Source organism: Talpa occidentalis, unplaced genomic scaffold, assembly GCF_014898055.3.
Source record: "Talpa occidentalis isolate TD23 unplaced genomic scaffold, MPIMG_talOcc4v2.1 talOcc4.13, whole genome shotgun sequence".
NCBI classification, from domain to species: Eukaryota; Metazoa; Chordata; class Mammalia; order Eulipotyphla; family Talpidae; genus Talpa; species Talpa occidentalis.
Window position 1 is genome coordinate 81,518,659 of NW_023601322.1, and position 26,667 is coordinate 81,545,325.

At 37.9% G+C, this 26,667-nt stretch overlaps 1 protein-coding gene across 4 annotated transcripts in view; it reads left to right on the forward strand.

Moving 5' to 3' along the window:
- CEP120 (centrosomal protein 120) overlaps positions 1-10,661 on the forward strand; it is a 67,844-nt gene extending 57,183 nt beyond the window's left edge. For 2 of the 4 annotated variants that reach the window (XM_037509450.2, XM_054694486.1), the window contains 2 exons: positions 6,924-7,069; positions 9,839-10,661. In XM_037509450.2, the coding sequence (XP_037365347.1) occupies positions 6,924-7,069; positions 9,839-10,073 (381 nt within the window). In that variant the 3' untranslated portion in view covers positions 10,074-10,661. The other 2 variants (XM_037509452.2, XM_037509453.1) reach the window with 2 other exon arrangements.
- The last annotated feature ends 16,006 nt before the right edge of the window (positions 10,662-26,667 follow it).

A 26,667-nucleotide genomic window follows, 5' to 3' on the forward strand; every position in this document is an offset into this window, starting at 1 on the left:
AACAAACAGTTCTGTGGAGGGAAGGGAGAGTACATGTATCATAGGATGAGGAGGTATGTGAGATGGTTCTCTGGAGAACTGGTTATGATTTAGGAAAGCAGTGGGGGAAATGGAAACATAATGAATAGCATGATTATAGCAAAGCGGTAGGAGCTCAGGAATCACAGACTTTGCTGGGAGACCAAAGGAGGGCCCATTTTAGAGGTCAATTCAGGTGATAAGGATAAGAACTTACTGTTTGTAACTTCTTGCTTAGTGGAAGAAACTGGAACCTGACAAGGAGAGTGTTTTAAAAGACATATGCTTTTGGTAGATTCTATGGAGCACTATACACCTGATTGGAACATCAGGCTAGAACAGCAGAGATGATGCCAAGGGTTCACGCTTCCGTGTCTGGAAAGTTGCCAGTATCGATAGTACTGTTATCGTAAGAAATTGAGTAAACAATTAGAAATATGGATCTGAGGTTGGCCTTAAAAACACAAATGAAGGAACCCTTTGCAGAGGTAAGAATTCTCTCTGCCAGAGCCTTGATGATCACATTTAAGAAGAAGGAAGACTGGAAGGAACAGAGAGTAGATGGGGAAGCAGAAGAGAGTGCTGCCACTGAAGAAGGCGTATGGTGCAGGAGAGGGGCTAATGCTGTTGGTATTCATTTTAATGCATTATCAAAATCAGTAATAAAAAGAGAAAAGTGCTAGCTGTTGATTAGGACTTTGCCTTTGGAGAAGTAAGTAATATTATACTTGCTGTGCTTCTTACAAGTCTCCATGCAAGAACTTTTTTGAGTAAGTTGATCTTTAACTTATAATCATATGTGTATATTGGCAGGTGACAGTTGTTTTCATTTTGAGGTGATTTTTAAAACAAACAATGTGCTGAACAGAAAGAACCCTCCAAGTTCACAGTTATTAGTGAGATACTAGGGTGGTCTTCTTTAAAAGTAGATTCAGTGCAAAATGCTGCCACCCAAGGACCCTGCCTTCCTAACACAGGCATCTTGGGACACTGTGGCTGTTTTTTAGCTCCTTCCCTTTAATCCATCATTTTCTGTTTACCCTTTCTTTGTATTTTGTATCCTCTTGCTCAAAAATCATTATGAGTTCAGTGATCCTTGCTTTCTCATTGTAGACCAATTTTATTCCTTATCCCACAAACTTTCTGCTTTAGAAACACTGTAAACAAATTTCAAGGTCACTGGGAATCATTGATGTTCTACAGACCACATTTGAGATGCAACACTTCAAGAGGTAATATAATAGACCTTGGGATCACCACAGCGAATTGTGCTCTGTGATGGCTTTCGGAAGATTAAAATTAACTTCATCAAATTGGCACAATTCATATGTGTAAAAATTCAGTTTCTTCTACCACTTTTTATTAAAAACACATTTATTGTGTTTGAATATAAAATTGGAATGCTCTATCTACTTTTGTTCAGAGGATTGTTTGTGCAACTTCTTGTTTAAATTGGATTAGTACCATGTTAATTTTACATTGCCTCTGGTGAATAGCCACGGGGCTATAATCTCTGCCAGTAATTTGTCACAGCAAAACCCTCTGGAGGGCCATACAAAACATTTGTGTAGTAGGGATTAAACTGCAAAAGCCGTATCTTAGATTGTTAATAAATGTTAATGACAAAACCCAGCTGGTGAAGCTTGGAAATAAGATCTAATGCTTGGTGCCTATTGCCAGAAGAATGTTTAAACAGAGATTTCCATTACTCAAAGGTGACCTAGTACAGTCAATTTGTGAATTAAAAATCATAATCTTCTAATTAGTTAGGAAAAACTCTTTTCTTCTGATTCACAACCATAAAAGTCTGTGTTTTCCAGTTGTAAACATTTTGTTATTTTATAACTGTCGCCTACCCAATTATAAAACAAGTTAAGCGTCACACAAAAATGGGCCCTAGCTTAGAACACTGGGAAGCGATAGCCATACATTTGGGATTTGGTATCATTGGTACAATGCCTAACACTGACTTTATAAAGTTCTAGTTGTTAGACATTTAAGGGGCAATTAAGATTGCCGCTTTGCTCCTGCTATTCTAAACAACATTTCTTGACAACTGAGAGTAGGAAGAGAGCCACTGCTTTTTAAAAATAAATGAATCATCACTAAAAAAAAAAAGCATACATTTGTCGTAGAAATTTTCACACTTTTACTATGTCACATATATTAAAACTAGGTATGCATGTTCCCAGGACAGAAAACAGAACTAAGATTTTGGGTAGGATGTGGGTCCCTTACCATATTTGTGCACAGTAGAGCTGTTTAAAACTAAGCTGATATATTTAGTTAAAACAACACAGACTTCATTGGCTGACATCAACACTATCTTGTCCAGCCTCCTGCTTATCCACTCAGAGTAATTAATTTGATTAATTTATAAGTAATTTAGCCAAGGATGGGATGTAAATCTTTGTTTAAGAAAACAGTTGGAGGTCCAAGTCTTGGTTAAAAACTGTGTCTTGAAACCATCCAGGCCCTCCTACTGACTTGTCAGCTCTGGGTTATTTTCAGAAAACTTTACTTGAGTTCCTTATAAGTTTGTTCCCACAGACTTCCATGGTGTGTGTGAGTGGGAGAGTAAGTTGTGGCCACTTTTTAGCCATTGTTTAGTCTAGTATATGTGTGTTTACATCTCCTCTCTGGATTTATAGGCAGCCAAGGCAAAATAAAGATTATACTCACTTGATTAAGGAGCCTTTAACCCAGAGCACCTGGCAGCAGAGAGGATGTCTTTCACTAGCCTCTAGTTTTGTGTGTGCATGTGATTATTATTAATGCTGGATACTTGGTTAAAAATGCAAGGCATCGAAGGGGTTTTCTGATGTTTTAGAGCTGAAATACTTCATCTTTCTTAAATGTTCTATTTCACCAAGTAACCTAAAATCAAATAATTGACTAGGTGTAAAATGAGATATTTCAAAGCAACAACAGACTATTCTTTCATAAACTGAAAGGTGGGGGCTGGACTACGTAAGAGTACTGTCGTTTCTTTGGAAGTCCTCTGTGAGTGCCTTTTCTCAGCTGCATCCTGTCCAGAGGAAGCTACTTTCTCATCCTGATATTTGTTATTAATTTGTTTACTGATAAACACTTTAATTGATGTGTTTCTTAACCTTATGTATATGGAATCTTTCTTTGTTCTTCTGACTCAATTACTTGAGATTTTAGCTGTTTTGATGCAACTACATAGAATTCATCTTTGTTGCTTTTTAAAACTTAGACATAATGTATGTACCAAAATTAATTTATTTAATCCTCTAGTGGACATGCCTTTCCCAGCTGTCTTATTTTGTATGTGTAAGGCACATAAGAGTTTATAGCTATTATATCTTAGTGGTAGGGTTGCCCATTTCTTCAGTTTCACTAAATATTGCCAAAACACTTTCCAGAGTGGTTGTTCTCTACTACTGACGAAGCATATTTTGGTGTTTATTGTCACTTGCAGGTCTTATCTGTGCCTTTTTATGTCTTTGGCTTAATAGGAATAAATTAGGCTTTTTAGATTTTGAAGATATCACTCACAAACTTTGATATAACTACTGTCACTATGTTCTAGAAGTGGTTATCTGATAGTGAAAGAAATGTATTAAAGCCATGGAGTCTTTTGAACTGTGTAGAAGTTCTGAAGCTGAAATTTAAGAATTCAGTAGCTGAACTACACTGACTACCTTTTGTGTAATAATACCTGTCTTAGTTCATCTGGGTTGCTGTAACAAAGTACCACAGACTGGGTGATTTATCAACCAAAATTGTGCTTCTCACTGTTGGGGAGACTGGAAGTCTTAAGATCAGGGTGCACGCGTGGTCACGTTATGTGTCTCCTGTCACCCTGCTTCACATATTAAACGGCCGTCTTTTTGCTCTGCCCTCAAGTGGCAGAAGGGGCTACAGAGCTCTGTCAGGCCGCTTACAGAAGGACACTTTAATCCCATTCATAGGACTTGCCCTTATGATGTAATCACCTCCCAAAGGACGGGCCTACCTCCTACCACCATCACACTGGGACTTTCTTTGGCTGTAACGTAAGTTTTCAAGAGATAAAACATTCAGCCTATGACAACTGCTCAAGAGAAAACAGTGTAGGGAAGAAAGCATTATTTGAACATGTACTGACTGAAAATTTTATAAAAGTGAAAAAGATGTATTTCCCAGATTCAATGAACTATAAACAGGATAAATAGAAACCATAGGTAGATACATAGTATACTAAAATTATCAAAAAATACAAAGGAAACATTAAAGGCTGCAGAGTTGTGTTTCGAGAGTGAAGTAATTCTTGAAATAATAACTTAAGGATGTTATTCTACTAAGAAGGTTAACAACGTAAAATGCTATATCCAGTGAAAATGTTCTCCTTAAATGCAAGTGACATGAGACTTTTCAGGTTTACAAAAGTTGGGAGGATTTCCGGTGGCAAACCAGAAGTTGAATGAATACTTCAAGGTGTTTTTCAGTCAAAGGGAAAATGACCACAAATGAAATCATGAGAAAATGGAGCAATAGAAGGAAATAGGAGTAAATATAAGTAGATGTCGATTGTAGGAAAACAATAATCACATCACAGTGTTTGTAGTTATTTTTTTTAGTACAGGGAACACAGAATATGTTCTCTGACCACGATAAGTGAAATAAATATTTTGAACTGAAAACAGTGAACATATCACAGCATATACTTAAAGCTGTGCTTAATGGAAATGTATAGCCTCAAGTATGCTTAGAAAGTAAGTATAAAATCTATCCTCTAAATATCCCTTTCAACTAGAAAAGCAGAAAATGGAAAGGAAATAGTCAAAATGAATAGAAATGCATGAAGTAGGAAAATAAAGACTCCAAAAGTTTGTTTCAAAAGGAACCACTCCCCTCTCCCCCCCCCCCAGATCTTGTCAAAGCCTATTCAAGGACAAAAGAGTACAGGTGCAGACTCAGTGTCAGGTATTAAAGGAGGGCAGAGGGTGGGGCTCAGAACTACAGATCCCAGAGACATGTAAATGCTCTACATATAATGACTTCAACTTGGGATTTTTAGAAAATGTTTTAGGAAAAAACATTAATCTAATTTCATACAACCTGGTCTTGAAACTGAGAGCAAAAAACTCTTCTCACAGTTTTAAATCAAGCCAGTATAACCTTGATCCTAAAATATGACAAGACTTATAAGAATGAAATTGGCCAATCTGTCTCTTGAACATAGATATCTGCAAACAAAGGTAAAGGAATATTTTTTCCACCTTGAGAGAATAAAAGAGCAAAACAAATCAGGTGATCATATCACTAGATTCCAATACCTAGTCATAATTCTTAGCCAACTGAAAATGAACAGCAAAGGACCCTAATATTTACAGATGCACTAGTGCCCTATGAGCAGCAGTGTGAATTCTTAGTATATACCCAGTAGAAACGCCTGCAAATATGTGCCAAAGGACATATACATGAATGTTCACATCAGCTTCAAAATACCAAAGTGGAAACTAACCCAAATGTCCCTCAGCAGTGCAATGAATTGTACTTTAGTCAATGAAATGCCAGATAGTCAAATGAGTCATCAGCTACACATTGTACGAACCTGAAAATGTCATGAAAGCAGCCTGACAGAGTAATGCGTGCTGTCCAGTACGGTTTACATGAAGTTCCAAAGAGTCAAAACTTATTTGCAGAGTTAGAAATCAGGGAAATAGTTATTTCTGGAATAGACACAGTGGTTAGTTACTGGTAGGTAACAGACTTCTGGGGTTCTGAAAATCTTTGGCTTCTTAATCTGAATGGTGGTTATGTGAGTAGTTCACTTTGTAAAACCTTATCAAAATGTACACTTGTGATTTTTGTGTTATTTAAGAAATGTTTAGTTTCAAAAAGATGACACGTACCTATTGACCCAGCTATCCCCTTGTGACGGTCTGTCCTAAAGAATGAAGAGCACCTATCCCTAGGGAAATATGTACAAAGCTTGGGGGACTTAGGCTGTTAGAGGATAGGTGGACCACGGCATTCCGTGTGGGGCCCAACTTGCCTGTTCTTAAGAGTGGTGAATACATCACAGAATGTTCTGTGAAACGTCACATTTTAAAGAAGTTTTATGTGCAGATTTTTTTTATGAACCCAGAGAAAAGAGTGGGAAGACATTAGTACCTGAGGTAAGAGTTGGATTAATGACCACAGCAAGGACAAATATTAAAATTCTCTTTGTACATCTTTGTACGATTAACCATTTCTTCGTGGCTGCTCTTCCCACTGGTTCTTGAGTGAACTCCTATTGTTGACAGCTGACTCTTGCCATCAGTCAGTCACTCATTGGGCCATGAGTACTTGTAGCTTATAATGAGGAAGTAATAGAGTTTTTAAAGAGGGGGGCCCTCCCTGGTGGCACAGGGGGTTAAGACGCAACCTAGGAAGCTATCCGTAGCCACTGCAGCACGAGTTCGATCCCCGGCTGGCCAGGGAGCAACCCACATGGCGCGGCAGACTTCTCCTGACTTGCCCGCTGCTCCCCTCAGCAGTGTATTTCAGTCAATGTGCCTGTTCTGTTCCCCACTCTGTCTCTGGTGAATCTTCTTACCCCCTCCCTCCACCTCTGGTCTATACCCCAGTTCTTGTATTCATAAATAAATAAATCTTAAAAAAGTTTTTAAAGAGAACCTGGGCTTGGGCCTCCCCTGGTGGCGCAGCGGTTGAGCACTGGGCTGCAAGGCTGCCCGCAGCCTCTGCAGCGCTGGTTCATTCCCCGGCCACCGGCGAGGGTCCCACCAAAAAAAAAAAAAGAGAGAGAACCCAGGCTTTTCTACATAATATGTGACTCATAGAATTAACAATGCCTGGCTTTATCATGGTTGCTGTCAAACAGAATTCTGTGAGGGTCACGTGAAATACATTTACTCCACGCATTTGAGATCTGACTTGTTTCTTTGAAGAGGGAACAAGAAAGCCAAATGGCTCGTCTTAAAAAGCAGCAAGAAGAATTGGAGCAGATGAGACTACGTTACCTGGCTGCTGAGGAAAAAGATACAGTGAAGACTGAACGACAGGAGTTGCTGGATATAAGGAATGAATTGAACAGGTACAGGGACTAAAACATTTTTCATATAAACATGACATTTCAAATAGGGCAATCTTCTCATTCATCATTGGTACAGGGAAAGCGGAACATCAAGTCTTTTAAGATTAAAGTAAGTGAATACAGTTGCTTGTAAAATAGACAATGCCAAAGGCCACTGCCCTCTAGGTTGTTGGTTTTTTTTTTTGCAACAAAAGTAGCTAGATTAAATCTTACTAGCTTAGTTATTTCCATTCCGTAGCATTAGTACTAAAAGTTACATAACTTTTGTGACTACTGTAAGATAATTGCTACTATTTCAAGGTAATTGAATATTCTGAATTTTAATTGCTTAAAGTATCACACATTTCTAATGTAGTTACTCTTAATATTAATAGAATCCCTTACATATTGAACCCTTGCTATATTCCAGGAGCTATTTTAACTGCCTCATTTTTTTCAGTTTTCACAAAACTTTTTGATGAAGATATTTTACCCACTTTAAAGATTCAGTACCCTTTTCATGGTCACACAGCTGGTAAATCAAGAGATGAGAATGTAAATCTGACTCCAGAGGTTGCATTTTTAACTTCTCTGCTTCCATGGCCTTCTCTCTAGTTTTGTGTTCATCATAGTTCTTGCCACTGTAGTTAGGGACATTCACAGAAGTTATGTTCCAACTCAGCCACTGACAAAATCAGCTCTGAAGTGTTCTTATCAATGTGTAAAAACACTTTAATGGAAATCACCTCCTAGAGACTTCCCGGTGGAATGTGACCAAGAAGTGGTTAGCAAAGTGAGAGATAATAGACCGGAAGAGAAGATCTTGGACAAAGTACTACATTGCCATTTTCAAATATCTGGAGGCCTTCTGCATTAAAAAAAGTAAAGACGTTATCCTCCTGAGCAGGAGCATCGCCAGTTATTGCAAAGTGTAAGGACACATACTGAGTTCACTGTAAGAAATAATTTCTAATGGGTCTATAAAGCAGAGGGTTCCTCGCGACAGGAAGTGTGAGTGGAATGCAGATACAGCATTTGTGAGGGAGAAAAACTTCCTTGATAACTTTATGGGCTTCAATGGCAAGGTTCTAAAATCTTAGTATGATCCTAATTGATGATATGCATTTTAGTCTAGATTTGATAGGGACACACATGAACAAGGAAATGGTTGAACTTTCAGGTCCAGAGTTTGCCATTATTTGTCATTAATTTGCTGAGAGGACCTTTTCCTCCCATGAGCTCTAAAAGATAAGGGTGCAGGCCAGAGCTAGATAGAAATCTTCCCTTATCCTTCCACATCAGCTGCTAAATTTGATGTTAGTATCCCATTAATAATTTGATTTCCACCCTAGTCCCAAGACATTGCTGTCACTATTTAGACTTTCACCCTTAGAATGAATGGAGATATTTGGCCGCCACCTCAGACTGCATACTTCAGCTTCCTGTTCTTTTGTGGGAAATCTGAGGTTAATTCTGCATCATCTGAACAGACTACTCTCTGCTACCAGCGGTCCCTTTCTGGGGCCCAGTCTTCTTATGTGGCAAAGCCTCCCTACCTGCTCCTCCACCCCTGATGTAAATTCAGAAGCTGGTCTTCAGAGTAAATAAGCCAGTGAGATCTAAACCATCAAGAAGCAGGGTCTTACACTCAACTGCTGGATCTTATTTAGGAAACACAAAGTTTAGAAGTAGTTGCAAATTAAACCAGCCAACTGCACAGAAGAGTATAGTGATATCTTAACATTGTAAATTAAATTCAAACATAGTCCGTGTCCAAACTTAGCCTTGTTATCACTCAGTGATTATACTAAGTGTACTCTCCATATTCAAGGCAGTGTGAATAATGACATCCCATGGGAAATACTCAAATGCCAGGCTGGATGGAATCATCACACTTGACTCACACTTCCCGTCACGAGGAATATTCTGCTTTGTAGACCCATTAGAAATGGATCTAATACTGAACTGAAGTTCTTGTACTGAGCTCAGTATGTGTCCTACTACTTTCCAATAACTGGCGATGATTCTGCACAGGATAATCTTTTTTTTTTGGGGGGGGGGGATACAGAAGGCCTCCAGATAATTGAAAACGGCAATCTAGTACTTTGTCCAATTAAAGACATTAATGCAAGGTCTTAAAATGTACATGCCCTTTGAACTAGACATGCACATTTACAGAATTTCGTTTTTTACAAACAAGTAGTGATATGAATTCCACAGTAGTAAAGACTTTTCTTTTTGATTCCCTGCAATATCCCGCAAACCTAGTAGTGTTTGGTACAAATGAGTATTTGACTGACTTCAGAAGAAAAACTCTTCTTCAACAGCAGCGGGTTTAATAACACCCTAAATGTCAAGAGTGAAGGCTGACGGGATCATGGCACGAGTGATGCAATGTCATGAAGCCATTTAGGAGAACACTTTATGATACAGGGAAATATTAATTAGCTTCAACTATTTTAAAAATATACAGTATTCTAGACTAGCTTCTCAGAAGAATACCTATTTAAAGTGTATTTTAATTAAGAGAATTAGGGGAAAAATGTTCCAGCTCTGCGGTTGTCATGTATTCTATAATTAGAAAAACAGGTATTGTTTTTCAAACTCCCTTTTCTCAGTGCGTGCCAACTCTGAGGAGCCAAGGGGAACACTGGTTTTTGTTTTCCTTCTGCAAATATTACTAAAAACGTATTTTACCATTAATCCTTTTTTCTTTCCAACTGGTATTGTTAGGAAAACCAAAACAGTATCGGTTGCCAGCTAGAGTGGCATTTGTTCTCGACTTCTCAGGTTAAGACAACAAGAACAAAAGCAGTTCCCGGATTCCAAAGAGATTGCAAGTGGAAAAGTGGATCGCCCACATGGCAGTGCACTGGAGGAAGGTTTGGATGATTATTTGACCCGCTTAATAGAAGAAAGGGATACTTTGATGAGGACGGGGGTGTATAATCACGAGGATCGAATAATAAGTGAACTCGACCGACAGATCAGAGAGGTTTTGGCAAAAAACAATGCTGGTAATTAATAACATTTGGACCATCTTTACAGAGACTCTACGTCAAAATTTTAATTTCATTGACATACCCACAAAAGAAAGGGAAAATAGGTGTTTTAAGATGCAAATTTCAGGTTTTTATGAACAAATTTTTGTATGTTGTTGTATAGTATTTATTTGCTTTTATTTACGCTACCTCTCCTGTTTTGGTTTTATTTGTAATTGCATTTTATATACTCAAAGACTTTTTAGTGTTTCCTCATAATTTATAGTTTCATGGCTAACTTTCAAAGCCGCTTTTCACTAATTTTTTTCAAGGAGAAATGACTGCAATAATTTCCAGTTATGTAATTCTTCCTTTTGAGCCAAAAGAGTATATTTTGCACTTTAAAATGCTGTGTCCTATTCACATGAACGTAGGTATCTTAAAAGTTGAGACCACTAGTAAATGATGTAACCAGTTTTATTTAATTCATTTTTAAATGATCTGTCTGTTTAACTTGTGACATTTGCAAGTGACACCTTTGAAAACAGAAAGCAGGATCAATGCAGAAAAGCCATGTGATACGCTGAATGACAAACAGTCATTTATTTAAATAAAGTTAATAAAGATTAAAATTGTTTCAAGAAGTATTGAATTTTCAAAATTTAACTTTTAAGAATAGACAAAAATAGCTTAATAAGGTCTTTTCTGTCTCCTGCTCAAGATTGTTATTTTTAATAGAAATACTACTTAACTCATACCCTCGGTAACATAACATGACCACAGACAACAGAGACTTTTAGCTAAGACAGTAGAGTGAAAAACTCCCCCTAATTTTAATCAATCTTTTTCAGAAGTGCATGAGATTAAATCAGTGCATTGATGTAGTGCCATATCTGTATAAACTTTAAGAATTCCTTTCAGAGCCAACATTTGCCCTCAGAGTAATGCTATTCAGAAGGTTTATTAAAACATTCACAGAATTGGTGGCTCCCAAAATATATGTAGATTTCAGAATTTCTGATTCCCAAATATAAAGTACATACTTTAGAGAGTATACCTTCCATAAAAGCAACGTAGGCTATTGGGTAACAAATTAATTTTCTGTTATTTTCAAGAAGGGGTTATTTCTTGTCTTGGAAGTTAAGCGTCCCTACCTACATTCTGTTTTCTCCCCTTGTTAGCAAAGTATTAATCTTCTAAAAACAACTCAGCAGAGTAAATAACAGAGAAAGAAAGTATTGAATGAGAGTATAATGAATATGTGAATCATAGCAGGAATTTGAAACATTAATTGTGGTTAGACATTTTCTCTCATTGATTTTCGTGCCATGTAAGCGGAACAGGATTCTTTTACCGTCCGAACAAAAAGACTGTGCCTTAGATCGCTTTGTGTGCCGCGTGTGACTGTTTCAAACACTAGAGGGGGCCTTAGAATTAAGGAAACAAAAAGGACTTTTCCAAAATGGATGCATGGTTTATTTTGCCTTCTGTCAAATGACCTATTGGCTATGCAGTTTTACCAATAAAATCATCATTTTCTGCATCTTTGATTCCCGAGCATTCTGTTCTTCAGTTTCTAAAGAGAGTGGCCAAGGGCTTGGCCCTTCCCTTCCCGAGTCCCTGGCAGGTCTGGTTTCAGTGCTTACGTTGCAGATTCTTTTGTGTCTTGAAATTGGAGAGTCTGAAATTTTAACACCTTTATGTAGCCCTTCCACAACAGCCACTTCATTTGTAAGTGACGTTTAACATTATTTCACTAATCAACCCACTAAATTACTGTCTGCCTGTGAGTTGCAAATGACCACATAAGTCATTCACTCATTTGTTTGTTCATCCAAGTTTTCTCACCACTACACAGAACAGCAGACCTTTCATAGGAAATTTACCTTTTCAAATTTTTGCCATGTCTTTTCCTAGAGAAAGTCTAGTTGCGACATCTAAGGCTGGCACAAACCACGAGGTGACCTGGGCTTGTGTGGATGTGAGAGCTGATTCAAGGATTTACAGGGCACTGCACAAGCAACTTTAAGGGTAAAAAATTGTAGTGAGACCAGCTGCCTTTCTCATCCACTCACTGCCCGGTCTAGATCTGCAGAGGTGAATCTCGGTGCACAGAAGCCTCACTGCATACTGTTTTCCTCAGCTCCCCGGGATGGATGGTCCTGGTTCTTATGTGATGGGCCCTTTGGCCTCTCATCACCATCGTGTTTAGCGTCACTCACTTTGTTTTTATTGAAAGCATAAAATTCACCGTGGTAAATTATGCAATTCAGTGGTTTTCAATAGACTCACAAAGTCACACAACCATCATTACTGTGTAAAGCTGGAACATTTCCATCATCCCCAAAAGAAAGCCCTGTACCTCTTTAGGTAGCCAACATAAAGGTATGACATTCATGAATGAGCCCTTATGCTGTATGTACATCACTGGTTAAAAAAATTGCAATGTAAAGGAGAAAATGTTCTACTCTAATATCTCCGAGCAAGTCTGTGGTGGAAATGGATGACAGCACATTTTGCCCCATGTTTTACAGGATTTGGGTTAACAGGAAGCAGAGTTAACCAGCATATAAGGTCCATGAAGACAGAGCAGATCTGACTTTCTCCACAAGTCAGGACTAAAGTGATGTCTGCTACAAGGAGACACTCAATACCTGCTACCTTCATAAAGAGGATGAAAAGAGATTATTTTAATTTAAGTCCAATTAAAGATTTTTAAGTCTACTTAAAAATTACTGACACATTAGGTGCTCAGAAAATAGGCTCTGCTAACCCTACTACCGCTCAATTCTTTCTACCCAGTGTTTTCATGCTAAATATTTTCTGCACATGAAAATTGTGGTCAAACTATCCTCAAACAATCAACCTTCTCATTCCTTGTCTGAAGAATGGATCTGATACTGCATTAAACATTAATAGCAACTCTGTAAACAAAATCTGACATTAGTGAAGATTTGGTGTTCCTGATCTTTAATGTTTGTTCTAAAATCCTTGAAACTTCTAAAACACAAAGGCATTACAACTTCAAGATTAAGGTATTATCCTTTCTTAAAAAATGACAGAAACAAACCACTGGTTGTTGAAGATCAGCAGTTCAGGCCACAGATATAGACTGGAGAGAGAACATTTCATAATGGATTACTAGTTCCCTAACTAGGTAAAGTAGCTTTTTGCTGGTAGGTCTCTGGTTGGTTGGGGGTCTTAATGCATAAAGTGATTTGTAGGGGAGTGCTGAATCAGGACTGGTTGAATAATTTTTGCTATGTACAACTTGAAAATTTAAATCCATCTTTGATATGTGAGTCTTGGCAACTGTCAGAGGCCTGAGAGTCCAGATACTTCAATGGACACTTTTTTGGACACCTGCTCTGAAGCAAAATTATGCTTCTTCGTATCCAACAGGAGACATAGATGTAACTCTTCTATCTTGTAAATGGGGAAATACAGAGATGGTTAAACACCTACATTTTTCACAGAAACCAAAAGAATTAGAGTTCTCACTGATTCTGTTATATAACCTCTATTTGGCATCAAATTAGAATCTACTGTTGTTAGGAATGTAACTGTAGACAGGCTGTTATATACTTAAATCTCATTTTATTTGCTTCTCTAGGGGTTGTCTTTGTGTTTTCATTAGAAATGTTTTCACAGATGTAAGCTCTTCACATATAAAGTTGCTGAGGTGGACACTCAGAAGTTTAGCTTTCAAATTGAAAGGGGATAGAAATCTGTTTAGAAAGATTAATTTATAGATAAATGATTTACTAACTCTGATACGTTAATGTACAGTAATCCCTAGAGGCTTTTAAAGATGTTGTCATTATGTTCTTAAGGTTTCTAAGAATGTTAAACCTGTCATTCATAATAGGAAAGAACGAAAATAGGGCCCATTTATAATTTTTTCTTGGAAACATTTCATCTACAAATTCACAGACAAGTTTTTTCCCTTTTCCAAATAACTTATCTAATAGTTGGAAAGCATAGCCTTTTTCTTGATTAACAAGTTAACTAGTCCAAAGCATGCAAATACATGGGATGAGTGCTGAATTTTCCTTAATATTTTAGATTAAAACTTGGCTAGAGCAAACAAAATATTATTTCAAAACCCTACTTTGACATCATAGTAAATTTTAGTGAATACCAACCCAATAGTGAGAGTCTGCCTAGTAGATTTGTAATGTTACTCAATTCTTCAGCAAATGCTCATACTGAGCAGAATTAAAAGCATTATTAAAGGGCTATTTTCATTTCTACTTCTTATAAAACAATTAGTTACTAAAATATTCATGTTTTCTTGAGAAAACTCAAGAATTTCAGGCAAAACTATTATTACATGCATAACGTAATGCCCTCAGAAAAATATGTAAAATCAAGAAATTCAAGGATTAATATCCAGCATATAACTTTCATCACTCTGTTTAGACTTGATGAGATAGAAGAGCAGATTTTTATAGTTATATCTGGAGACAAATAGAAATGAAAATAACACATGCTCTTTGGAGTGGAGCAAGTGGGACAATTACAGCAACACAAGCCTATTTCAAGAAACAAAAATCTCAATCTTATATCCAAAGGAACTCAAAAAAAAGTACAAGAAAATAATGCAAAGAAAGGAGAAGGAAGGAAATAATAAAAATTACAATAAACAAAATGAACATATACAAAAGATCAGTGAAATGAAAAGTTGGACTCTTGACAGGCCTTTGGTTAGACTCATTAGTAATAAAAAAAAAAAAAAATCCCAAAGAAAATGAGACAGGAGAGAGGACCACAGGCATACCAGTGAATTGGACAAGCTAGTAGAAATGGATAAATTCCTTGAATCATAATATCCAAAGACTGAATCATGGCGATACAGGAAATCTCAACAGACCAAAGACAAGAAATTGAAGGAGTAACAATTAAAAACCTTCCTCAAAGCCAAAGGCCAGGAGCAGATGGCTTCATTGTTGAATTTTACAATACTCAAGATAATCTAACGTCCCTACTTCTTAAATTCTTCCAAAAAAAAAAAAAAATAGGAAGTATTTTTCTCATCTGTTGTGAGTCAGCATAACACTGATATCAAAAACAGGAAAGAACAACACACAATTTAAAAAGCCAACACACAATTTAAAAAACCAACACCCAGCACAATGCTGTGAAGCTGTCTGCAGCCTCTACAGCATGGGTTCGATTCTCAGCTGGCCAGGGAGATACCCACATGGTGTGGCAGACCTCTCCTGTCACACCCGCTACTCCCCTCAGCAGTGTATTGCAGTTAATCTGCCTGTTCTGCTCCCCTCTCTGGTGAATCCTCTCACCGCCCCCTCTGCCCCGTACATCCGGCCTGTATCCCAGTTCTTGCATAAATAAATCTTTAAAAAAATAAAAAAAACCCAACACCCACATAACTCTTGCCCACAGGAAAATCACTTTAGCTTTAGGGACATACACCAACTGAAAATGAAGGCATATAAAAAAGATAATTCATGCAAATAAACCAATAACAAGGAGGAGGGAGTTAACAAGGTCTATGGTGGTGAGACTGTGGGTTCTCTGGTGGTGGACACACTGGCAACACTGCCTGAAGGGGGGGTCCCTACACTTCCATAGTGACGACAAATATGTCAACCAGTGTCAATTCACTAAAATTTTTTTAAAGCAAGGTAACTACACATATATCAGAAATCAGACAAAACAGATCACTAAATAGTGATAAAGGGGTCAATGTACCTCGAGGATATAAAAATACTCAATACCCAACATCAGAACACCTAAATATAATAAGCAAATATTAACAGATCTGAAGGCAGAAACAGCAATAAGATATGAAGAAAACCCAGTACCCCACTTTAAACAAATAATAGATTGCCCAGAAAAAAAATTAACATAGAGTGGAACTTCAACTATGCTGCAGTTAAATGAATCTAGCAGACATAAAGAGAATATATTAGGGTCATAAAATAAGTCCTAATAAATTAAAGATGAAACCCTATCACATCTTTTCCAACTCCAATGGTGTGTATGAAATTAGAAGTAATAAAGCAGGAAACTTGGAAAATTCACAAATATGTGGAAGCTACAGAACACACGATCAACGGGCCAAACAGAAACGAGAAGTAAAACAAATATGACACAATGAAAATGTAAACAACATATCAAGACCAATACTTCCAGAATGCAGCAAAAATAGTCTAAAGGGATATTTATAGCAATAAATGGATATTTATACCTACATTGAAAAGAAGGATCTCAACTTATACCTCAAGGAAAAAGAATTAACTAGGCCCAACATTAGCACAGGGAAGGCAATAACAGATCAGCGGGGGGAAAAATTGAGAACAAAAAAAAAAAAAAAAAAATAGAAATGACCAAGAAAAAAAGAACCGGTTTACTGAAAATAGAAATTGACAAAAAACTGACAAAACCTTAGCTAGACTGGGGCCTCTCTGGTGGCGCAGGTGGTTGAGTGCAGCGCTGTGAAGCTGTCCACAGCCTCTGCAGCGCAGGTTCGATCCCCAATGGCCACGGAGATACCCATACAGCGGGGTAGACCTCTCCTGTCTTGCCCACTGCTCCCCTTAACAGTGTATTTCGGTCAGTCTGCCTATTCTGTTCCCCACTCTGTCTCTGGTGAGTCCTCTCACCCTTCTGCGCCTCTGGCCTGTACCCTGGTTCTTGTATAAATAAATAAATCTTTTAAAAATAAAAAGAAGCCCCCAAATCAGCAATTAGAGAGGAGACATTATACATGACACTAGGAATACAAAGGATCCTAAGACACTGATATAAACAATTATATAGCAACGAACTGGGTAATCTGGAAGAAACTGACAAATTCCTAGAAACAAATAACCTACCAAGATTGAATCCTGAACAAATGGAAAATCTGAATATACCAAGACTAGAAAGGAGATAGAATCAGGAATCAAGAATGTCCCAACAAAATTCCAAGACGAGGGGACTTCACTCTAATGGATTCTACCAAACATTTAAAGAAGAATTAACACCTCTAACGAAAAATAATGAGAGGCAACACTTCCAAACTCATTTTATGAGGTTAGCACTGTACCAATACCATAGCCAGAAAGGACATGAGAAGAGAAGAGAAGAAAATTACAGGTCAATATACCTGATGAACAAGAATGTAAAATTTCTCCACAAAATACCCACTTCAACAGAATGTATATTTATTTAACGGCAGCAAAAATTCAGGAGACTCATTATCTAATATAGACTGTGATGTGATAATAAAAAGAGAGAGGATTTGGCCATCCCCCAAATCAGAGTGGCATAGTAACCTGGGGTACTTACAGCAGATCTTCATGAAAAGAAAAAGAAGGAAACAGATGTAGAAAAGCAAACCCACACATAAAGTACCAAGGAAGAAATGACAGCACCAAACTAGATGTCAAAGTAGCGGAGCTCAAAGAATACCTATATAAAAGTGCTTTTTCTTGCAGAAATATGTGGTCACTAACTGTGTATCTCAACTGTGAAGGGGACTATGTAAGAATTTTGCACCTCTAGGGAAGTCAACTAGCTGATCCAAACTTTAGAATAATAAACCACATTTTTATTTATTTAAAACATTCATTCATTTATTCAAGCACTGGGAAATGTCAGAAGTGCAGGAGGGTGAGAGAATTTGCCAGAGCCAGAGCAGGGAACAGAACAGGCAGACTGACGAAATACACTGTTGAGGGGAGAAGCGGGCAGCAGGAGAGGTCTGCACACCATGTGGGACCGTCACCTGGCGGTCGGGGATTGAACCAGCGCTGCAGAGGCTGCGGGCAGCTTTGCAGCCCAGCGCTCACCCTCTGTGCCACCAGGGGAGGCCCAAACCACATTTTTATTTTATATTTGAGTTGCCAGAGACCTGAGGTCAGTGGGGGAAAACAGCTAATTTTGAGTTGCACCACTGTCAGAAGAGGCAACCTGCCATGGGTCCTTTGTCTCTGCACGTTGCTGCCCCATGTGCACTTTACTCAGGGCTGTTTATGCGGCATCTGGTAACATCCCCTATTATGGTGCTGGTGCAAACCCACTGTGTGTGCAGTGCAATCACCTTAGGCACCCTGCCATCACCTGCATAGGGCTTGGGTAAGAGAAACTGAAGGAAATGTGTGCTGACACACACACACACACACACACACACTCTCTCACACACACACGCGCATTCATACACACAAACACTCTCACACACACACTGAAACACCTCGGAGGGGCAGCAGGCAGGGGAGGCCTGCTATGCCCTATGAGGGGTAGCTCCCTGGCCGGGGACCGAACTCAGGCCGTGATGGTGATAGCGCTGAAGCTTAACCCCTAGGCCACCCGGGAAGCCGCAAACTACAGGTCAGGATTACCTATTCAGGAGCTGGAGATAGAGCCTGAAGCGAATAAGGATTACCAGGGCCAGATGCACCGAATACAGCTAAATTGACTAAGGAAGCATCTCACTAACCCTTTACTTCCAACTTTCAGGTTATTTAGAAGGTAAAACACAAACAGGGGTGCATCACACTTTTAATGACTCAATGTAGGCTTAGCTTGGAAAATGCAACTGCTAGTCCCACAAATTCCTTTTGAATGAATCTGAGATGCCACTTATAAATACCCTAACTTTTATGAAATGAAGATTCTTACTCTTTTCTGCATACATGCAAAGCATGTAGTGAGCAAAGGGAAGCTGGGCCCCATGAACTCTGGTGAAGAATGACTGACGCCTTGGAGTGCTAACATACAGTTGAGGAGGTGTGAACCTATAACCCTAAAATGTATACTCTGTAACCCAAAAATACCTCAAGAAAATATTTAATGTAAAACACACACACACACACACACACACACACATACACATTCATGTCACTTGCTGTGCTGAGAGCAGTAATCTTTGGTCTCTGACCTAAGCACCTTCTATCTTGTGGTAGCTCTGAATAATGTGTAATCCAATCCTAGACTTGACAGCGTTTAAGGTTATCACTGAACAGTGTTCCAAACACTGCACGTTTCTTCAAATACTGGCTTACTCCCTAGTTAGAAAAAATCCTTTCATTTGTCTTTCAATACCACCTAGTACAACAGAAAACAATGCATGATCTGTCTCCTTATAAATCCTGAGATTTAATTTATTACTACCAAGAACTTCTAAATGTATTCTTCTCCTAAAGCAAAATTGCTTTATGATATGAAAAATTTTTTTCAAATTTCTTTTTAAAAAGTAAAAAAAAAAAAAATCTTGTAAATTTTTTTGCTACCTAAAGAGTTGACTTAAAAATTAAATATTTCTGGGTCTCCCTGGTGGCACAAGGGGTAAGACACAACGTATGCAGCTATCTACAGCCACTGCAGCATGAGTTCGATCCCTGGCCAGGGAGCTACCCACATGGCACAGCAGACCTTTCCTGACTTGCCCACTGCTCCCCTCAGCAGTGTATTTCAGTAGATCTGCCTGTTCTGTTCCCCACTCTGTCTCTGGTGAATCTGCTCACTGCTCACATCTCTGGCCTGTACCCCAGGTCTTGTGTGTATAAAAAAAATCTTTAAAAAAAATTCTTTTTAAAAAGTAAAAAAAAAATAAAATTTGTAAATCTTTTTAATACTTAAACAGTTGACTTAAACATTTTTGTAATGGAACAAAGAAAATATGCTCAATACATGGTGCTGGGAAAACTGAGTTGCTACATGCAAAAGAATGAAGCTAGATGACTACCTCACACCATGCACAAAAACTAACTCAAAATGGATTAAAGAACTAGACATAAGACCTGAAACCATAAAATATATAGAAGGAAATATAGGTGAAACACTCCATGACATACACCTCAGTAATATCTTCAAAGACTCATCACCCAAAAATAGTGAAGGAAAAGATAAACAGCTGGGACAACATCAAATTAAAGAGCTTATGTAAGAAAAAGAGACATTAAGCAAAACAAAGAAACACCCCACTGATTGGGTGGTGAAGAAAATATCTGCACACCATACTTCTGACAATGGATGGCTATCCCAAATCTACAAAGAAGTCGCACAACTCAACAAAATAACTCAATCATAAAAATGGGCAGAAGAACCAAATAAGCAATTCTCCAAATAAAACTACAGATGGCCAACAGGCATGCGAAAAATGCTCATCACTTATCGTCGGGGAAAGGCAAATCAAACCACAATGAGATTATCACCTCATACCTGTGAGAATGGCCCATATCAAAAAGACCCAAAACAAAAAATGTTGGCAAGAAGGTGAAAAACAGGAACCCTTTTACAATGCTGGTGGGAAAGCTCTAGCCCATGTGGAAATTTCTCAAACAATTAAAAATGGATCTGCCACATGACCCAGCAATTCCACTCCTAGGTAGCTTCCTGATGATTGTGGACACTTAATTCAAAGGGATACCAGCACTCCTATGTTCACTGCAGCACTATTTACAATAGCCAAATTATGGAAGCAACCAAAGTGTCTCCTAATAGACGAGCGGACTAGGAAGTTAGGGTATATATACACAATGGAATACTACTTGACTATTAAAAAGATAAACTCTTGCCATTTGCAACAATGTGGAGGGGAAAGGCAAATACCAGATGGTATCACTCATATGTGGTAGTAACAGAAACTAGACAAAGGGTTGATAAAGCCAAGCTAGCAGCAAATCTGAGAAATCTGATTATTGAACTGAAGCTACCAAAAGGGGAACGGGAGAGGCAAAAATAAAGTGGGGAGGGAGCACAATGGATGACTGTGGTACACTCTGGAACCTTTGGTGCTGAGGTAGTAACACCACGTATAGGGGGCGATCCCATAGCTGTAAAACACAGATTAATGTTGTAAGCCAATCTTGGCTCAAAAAAAAGTATAAGTAACCAAAAAAAAAAAGTCCACTATAACATACTCCTTAGCTATTCAGCACTAGTATGTCCATCTTCTATCATCAACAGCACACTATCACCATCAAACTCAATAAAAATTACCCTCATGCAAATAAAAAGACTGGCTCTCTACCCAAAAGGGAGAAAATCTAAAAAACAATAAAAAAAAATGTATCCATGTACTGCTCAGAGTCTTAACTCTCTGAATAATGTCATGTGTAGGTCCACATGTGTGTCCTCACAGCCCAGTAAACCAAACACTACTCAATAAGGTGATTGCTTCCAATACTCTGAATATACAACAAAGAAGGCACTGGGATACAATAGCTACCGTAATTCAGGAAAGAAGAGAGAGGGAAATGAAACACTGCTGTGGTAGACAGAATTAAGATTTCCTGTCAAAACTTCCTATCAGAAGGGCTCTGCAAAGTATGCCTTCCCTGGGGGCCTCACAAAATGATCACAGTCCACTTCTACTTGGTCTGATTTTAAGGTTATGGGGTGCCCTTAGGTTTGAATAACCATTGACATATCTAGAGTATTTTCAGTACACTGTTGAACACAATTTTCTTTCGATTTCTTGTACCTATATAGCTTGTATGCAGAGAAACATACTGTTCTCTGTTTCAGACTGTTCATCACGGCTGTTTGTGTGTAGAACAGCCTTGGAAGATATAGTGTTACCCTCCAGAACAAATGACTAGTCTTCTTACAGTCCATAATAAAATATTTGGGTTCCTTAAGCTCAGATTCCTCTGCTGTAATGCACGGCCTTTCCACAGTCTCAAACTACCCTCATCCTTTGGGATTCTGCTGAAAGTGGCAAGAAATAATCAAGAAATATGGACACAAATTATATCTGCTTTTCCCACCTCACAACAACAAAATGCCAATGATTATGTTCAAAGAAATAAAAAGATAGCTTTTCATTGGTTATGCTTTGACATAATATAATAACGTTTGTGCTTTTTTTTTAACAAAATCTGTTTCTCATTGTCAAAGCCTTACTTCTTTTAGTAATCTGATACCATATTTTAAGTTCAAATAATTGAAGCACTCTACGAAGAGGAAGAAAGAAATGCATTAAGCGCATAAAATGATGCTCAACATCATCAGTGATTAGAATACACAAATGAAGACCGTAGTGAGATACTACACAGCAAGTAGACTAAACTAAGAAATAAAGCATGTGTCCCGCAAAGAACTGTAGAGGAATATTCATTGGAACTTTACTGTAGCCAACTGGAAACACTCCAGATGCTTCTCAGTGGAAGGATGGAGAAACTATGGAATATCCATACAATGCGATATTGCTCCACAGTGAAAAGGAATGAGTCATTGATATATGCAACAAGAATGAATCTCAAAATAATTACATCAAATATTTTTACTGAGTGAAAAATGCTCAACAAAGAGTATATATGATTGCATATAGAGGGAGTTCTAGAAAGTGAAAATCATTTTGCAGTGACAGAAAGCAGACCAATGGTTGGTTAAGTTTGGGGTGCAAAGGGATGGTGTGAAAGAATTACCAAGTGATACGAGAAAGCTTTTAGGGGTAATGGGTATGTTCATCATCCTTATCGATGGCTTCAATGGTTTATATACGTATGTACTACTTGGTATAGAAATAATATACTAAATATAAATACACTAAATATAGTATGTAAATATACTAAATGTAAGTCGTCTTTTTTATCTGTTACCAATTACCATTATGACATTTGCAGCAGAGGTAGAAAAGAACTGTATTTGAAGTTTTTTCACTGTATATACAGATTTTCTAGTTTTTTTACTCCAGGTATTTCAAACATTTAGCAAAATCATAATTCAAGATACAAAGAATAACTTAAGGAATCAAGACAAGGAAAAAACACGGACTGGCAAATACTAACATCAAGAAACATGTAAGGATATTGTCATAATCAAGACCCTTGTTTAAATGACAGACTCTAGTTTGAAATTGCCTGAAAATAAAAAATAATTTTCATGTAAAAATTCTGGCTGTAATGAAGAATGGGTGGAATAGGCTTTGAGACAAACACCATTGGGATAGTCTTTCTCTTTTTTTATATTTTATTTTATATATTTTTACATCATTTTTCATTTTTGCACGATATATGCATATTCATCTTGGTTATATTCCCACTACAATTCCCATCCCCCCCTTATTTTGACCCTAATCCCTCCTACTCTCCCCTCACCCCAGTAGTGTGTCTCTGGTTTATAGTTGCTTGTTGATTTTGATTTTTACTTTATTATAATTAGTCTTTTTCCTGGTCCCTTATTTAGGTTTTCTAAATTCCTGCTATGAGTGAGACCATCCGGCATTTTTTTCTTTCTGGCTTATTTTGCTGAGCATGATCCCTTCTAGGGATATTCTTTCTAAGCTCTTGTCTTCCTGGGTTTACAAGTCCCTTCTTTCGTAGTAATAGGAGAAAAAATATCAGGATGTGGAAGACCTACAACAATTTGTACTATGTCTTTTAAACCAGAAAATTAAACATTTATAAGCTTAGTTTCAAATATGCAAAAAACTGAATGTATGTTAAACCAGAGAAAGCATCATATCCTTAAAATATAGACAGTATGGTCTTTGATAAAATTAGAAATTAATACAAAAACAAGGTTATAAAAAGAACTTTCTCTTTAGAAATTATTAAAATATTCTCTTAACATCTGCATTAAAGAGAACAAAATCAGTACAAATTACATAACAAGACCTTTAGAAAATAAAATGATGAAAACAACACTTATCAAAATTTATGTTATAATGATTTAAGTAAGACGGTGGGCCAAGAAATTCTAGGGCCCTCATTCCCCACAGAAACACCCAGCAGAAAACAACAGAACGCCTAAAATAACCTCTTAGGAGCACTGTGAAGAATATGCAGCAATCTAGGAGACAGCCGCCTTTGGATCTGTTGCAAAGTCTGCAGCAGCAGCAAATCATATTAGAGAAATCACAACAATCCTGAAAGAGAAGAACCCAAGGACAGCTAGACAAGGCAATCTGTCCCTACTCCTTCCTCTCACACCTCTCTGAAACTCTGAGCTAGAGTCAGGAAGATGAAGGAGATGGAAGTTTCTAGAAAATGATCTGACCACACCCTAAGGAGCTATTGGGTGGGTAAGAATATCAGTGAAGGAGCAGAAAGTGTCTTCTTTCCACACAGAATTCCCCACTCACATGTCCAGTCTGAGCTGGGAGCAGAGCCAAGGTTTGTGGCTGAGTAATTGAGAGATTTTTAAATTTATTTTTTTCCCCAGTTGGTAACATATTTACTTGAACCAGCATTCAAAAGGAACAAAGTGTTAAGAGGAATAAAAAGTCTATCTCCCATGCCAGTGCCTCAGCCAAATAGGAACTCTCCAGTTCTCACCATATTCTTGCTCACCCTTCTAGAGATGTTCTGTGCAGATACAAGCAAATGTGACTGTTAAACATGTTGGCCTTTCTATTTAAAAATGTAGAAAATTATTACCATCATCAGGATACTTCTGTTCATCTACCAGAATGGACTGGAAAAACCAAAAAGGATTGACTCTACAAAGTGTTGACATAAATATGGTATCTGTAATCCTCATATATCACTAGTTGAAAGTGTAAAATGTGACAACTATTTTGAAAAAGTGTTTGGCAATTTATAACAAAGCTGAACACATACTACCCTATGACTCAGCTGTTTCACTCGTAGGCATCTACTTGAGGTAATTAAATCCAGATGTCCACAAAAATTTTGTTCGACTTGTTCATGACAGCTTTATTCCTAATAGCCCTAAATTAGAAACAACCCTGAACAGGAGGATGGACAAAGAGTGAATATTCACACAACAGAATACCACTCAGCAACACTAACGAGAAAAAGAATGAACTGCTGCTACATAAACAACATGAATGGATTTCAAAGCATTATATGAGAGAAAAAAGTGAAACTCCACACTGTATAATGCCATTCATAGGAACTGCAACAGACAAAATGAATCTATGACGACCGAAGTCAGCAGTGTCTAGCCTGTGGATGGAGGGTGACGATGGATACTGCTTCAGAAGGACAGAAGGGAAGTATCTGAGCGCGGTATGATTGTCCTGTTTTGGTCTCAGCAGTGGGCACAAGAGTGGATACATATGTACAAATTTATTTTTACACTTTATTGTCTACTTCACTGCACAGTGGAATTCTTAACACTCACAATATCATCTTAAGTAGAGGTCTTCATGTATAAATTATAGCTTTAAAAGGTGCTATAACATGTAAGAGCTAAAATTTAAATAGGATGAAGTTAGACTTTCAACCAAAAATTTTATTTTATTATTTTTTTAAAGATTTATTTATGCATGCAAGAACTGGGGTACAGGCCAGAGGTGTGTGGGGGAGGGTGAGAGGATTCACCAGAGAGAGAGTGGGGAACAGAACAGGCAGACTGACTGAAATACACTGCTAAAGGGAGCAGCGGGTGAGACAGGAGAGGTCTGCTGAGCCATGTGGGTATCTCCCTGGCCAGCAGGGGATTGATCTCATGCTGCAGAGCCTACGGATAGCGTTACAGTGCTGTGCTTAACCCCTTGCGCCACCAAAGAGGCCCTAACCAAAAATTTTAATAACCCGAAATGAGTGGAATGTAGTTAAGTATATAGGGGAGATGAAATAGAGTAAGAGTGAATGAAGAAAAATGAAATGCATTCACATTTCTGTCTTACTGAGTAGCAACTCGATAAACCAGGTACATTTCTATTATGGAACACTTGATCTCCACCTGAAATGCTGTCAAAGGATACTTATGGCACATGCTTACGCAGTGAATGTTTTTTCAAAAAACTGAACAGGAATGTAAACAGCAACATCAACATTGAGGACAATGTGCAGAAACAAAGGAAAAGGATCAGTGAAAATCAGGATCTCCAACTTTGTTTTCCTACAGAGTTGGAAAAAGATTAAAAAAATAATAAAAAAAAAAGATAAACGGGTTGATACTTTGTCGAAAGCTTTCTCAGCATCTATTGATATTATCATATGGTTTTTATATTTCTTTTTGTTGATGTGTTGGATAACATTGACTGATTTTCAGATGTTGAACCATCCTTGTATCCCTGGAATGAATCCTACTTGGTCGTGGTGAATTATCTTATGGATACAGGGAGGCAGGGAGAAGAAGGATTAGGGTCAAAATAAGAGGGGGGTACAATATATGGGGAATATAACCAAAATGAAAATGCATACATTGTGCAAAAATGAAAAATGATGTAATGATTATATAAAATATTAAAAAAGAAATAAAAAGATAAATATAATAAATTGCTGATACTTGTGAAAAGTCTGAAGGGTGACTATTTATTTATTTTTTTTAAAGACTTTATTTATTTATTTATTTATTTATTTATTTATTTATTTATTTATTTATTTATTTATACAAGCACTGGGTACAATCAGAAGCACGGGAGGATGAGAGAATTCACCAGAGCCAGAGCAGGGAGCAGAGCAGGCAGAAGGACCGAAGTACACTGCTGAGGGGAGCAGCGGGCAGCAGGAGAGGTCTGCACGCCATGCGGGACCCTCCTCCGGTGGCTGGGGAGCAGCCAGGGATCGAACCGGTGCTGCAGAGGCCGCGGGCAGCTTCGCAACCCAGCGCTCAACCGCTGCGCCACGGGGGAGGCCCTGAAGGGTGACTTTAAATGTTTAAGTAACCACTGTTCAAAAACTTCAGACATAAAGCTAAAAGGATATAGATCTTTATATAGTAATAAAAACTTATCTCCAGGATTTACTGAAAATCATCACAATGTTATAG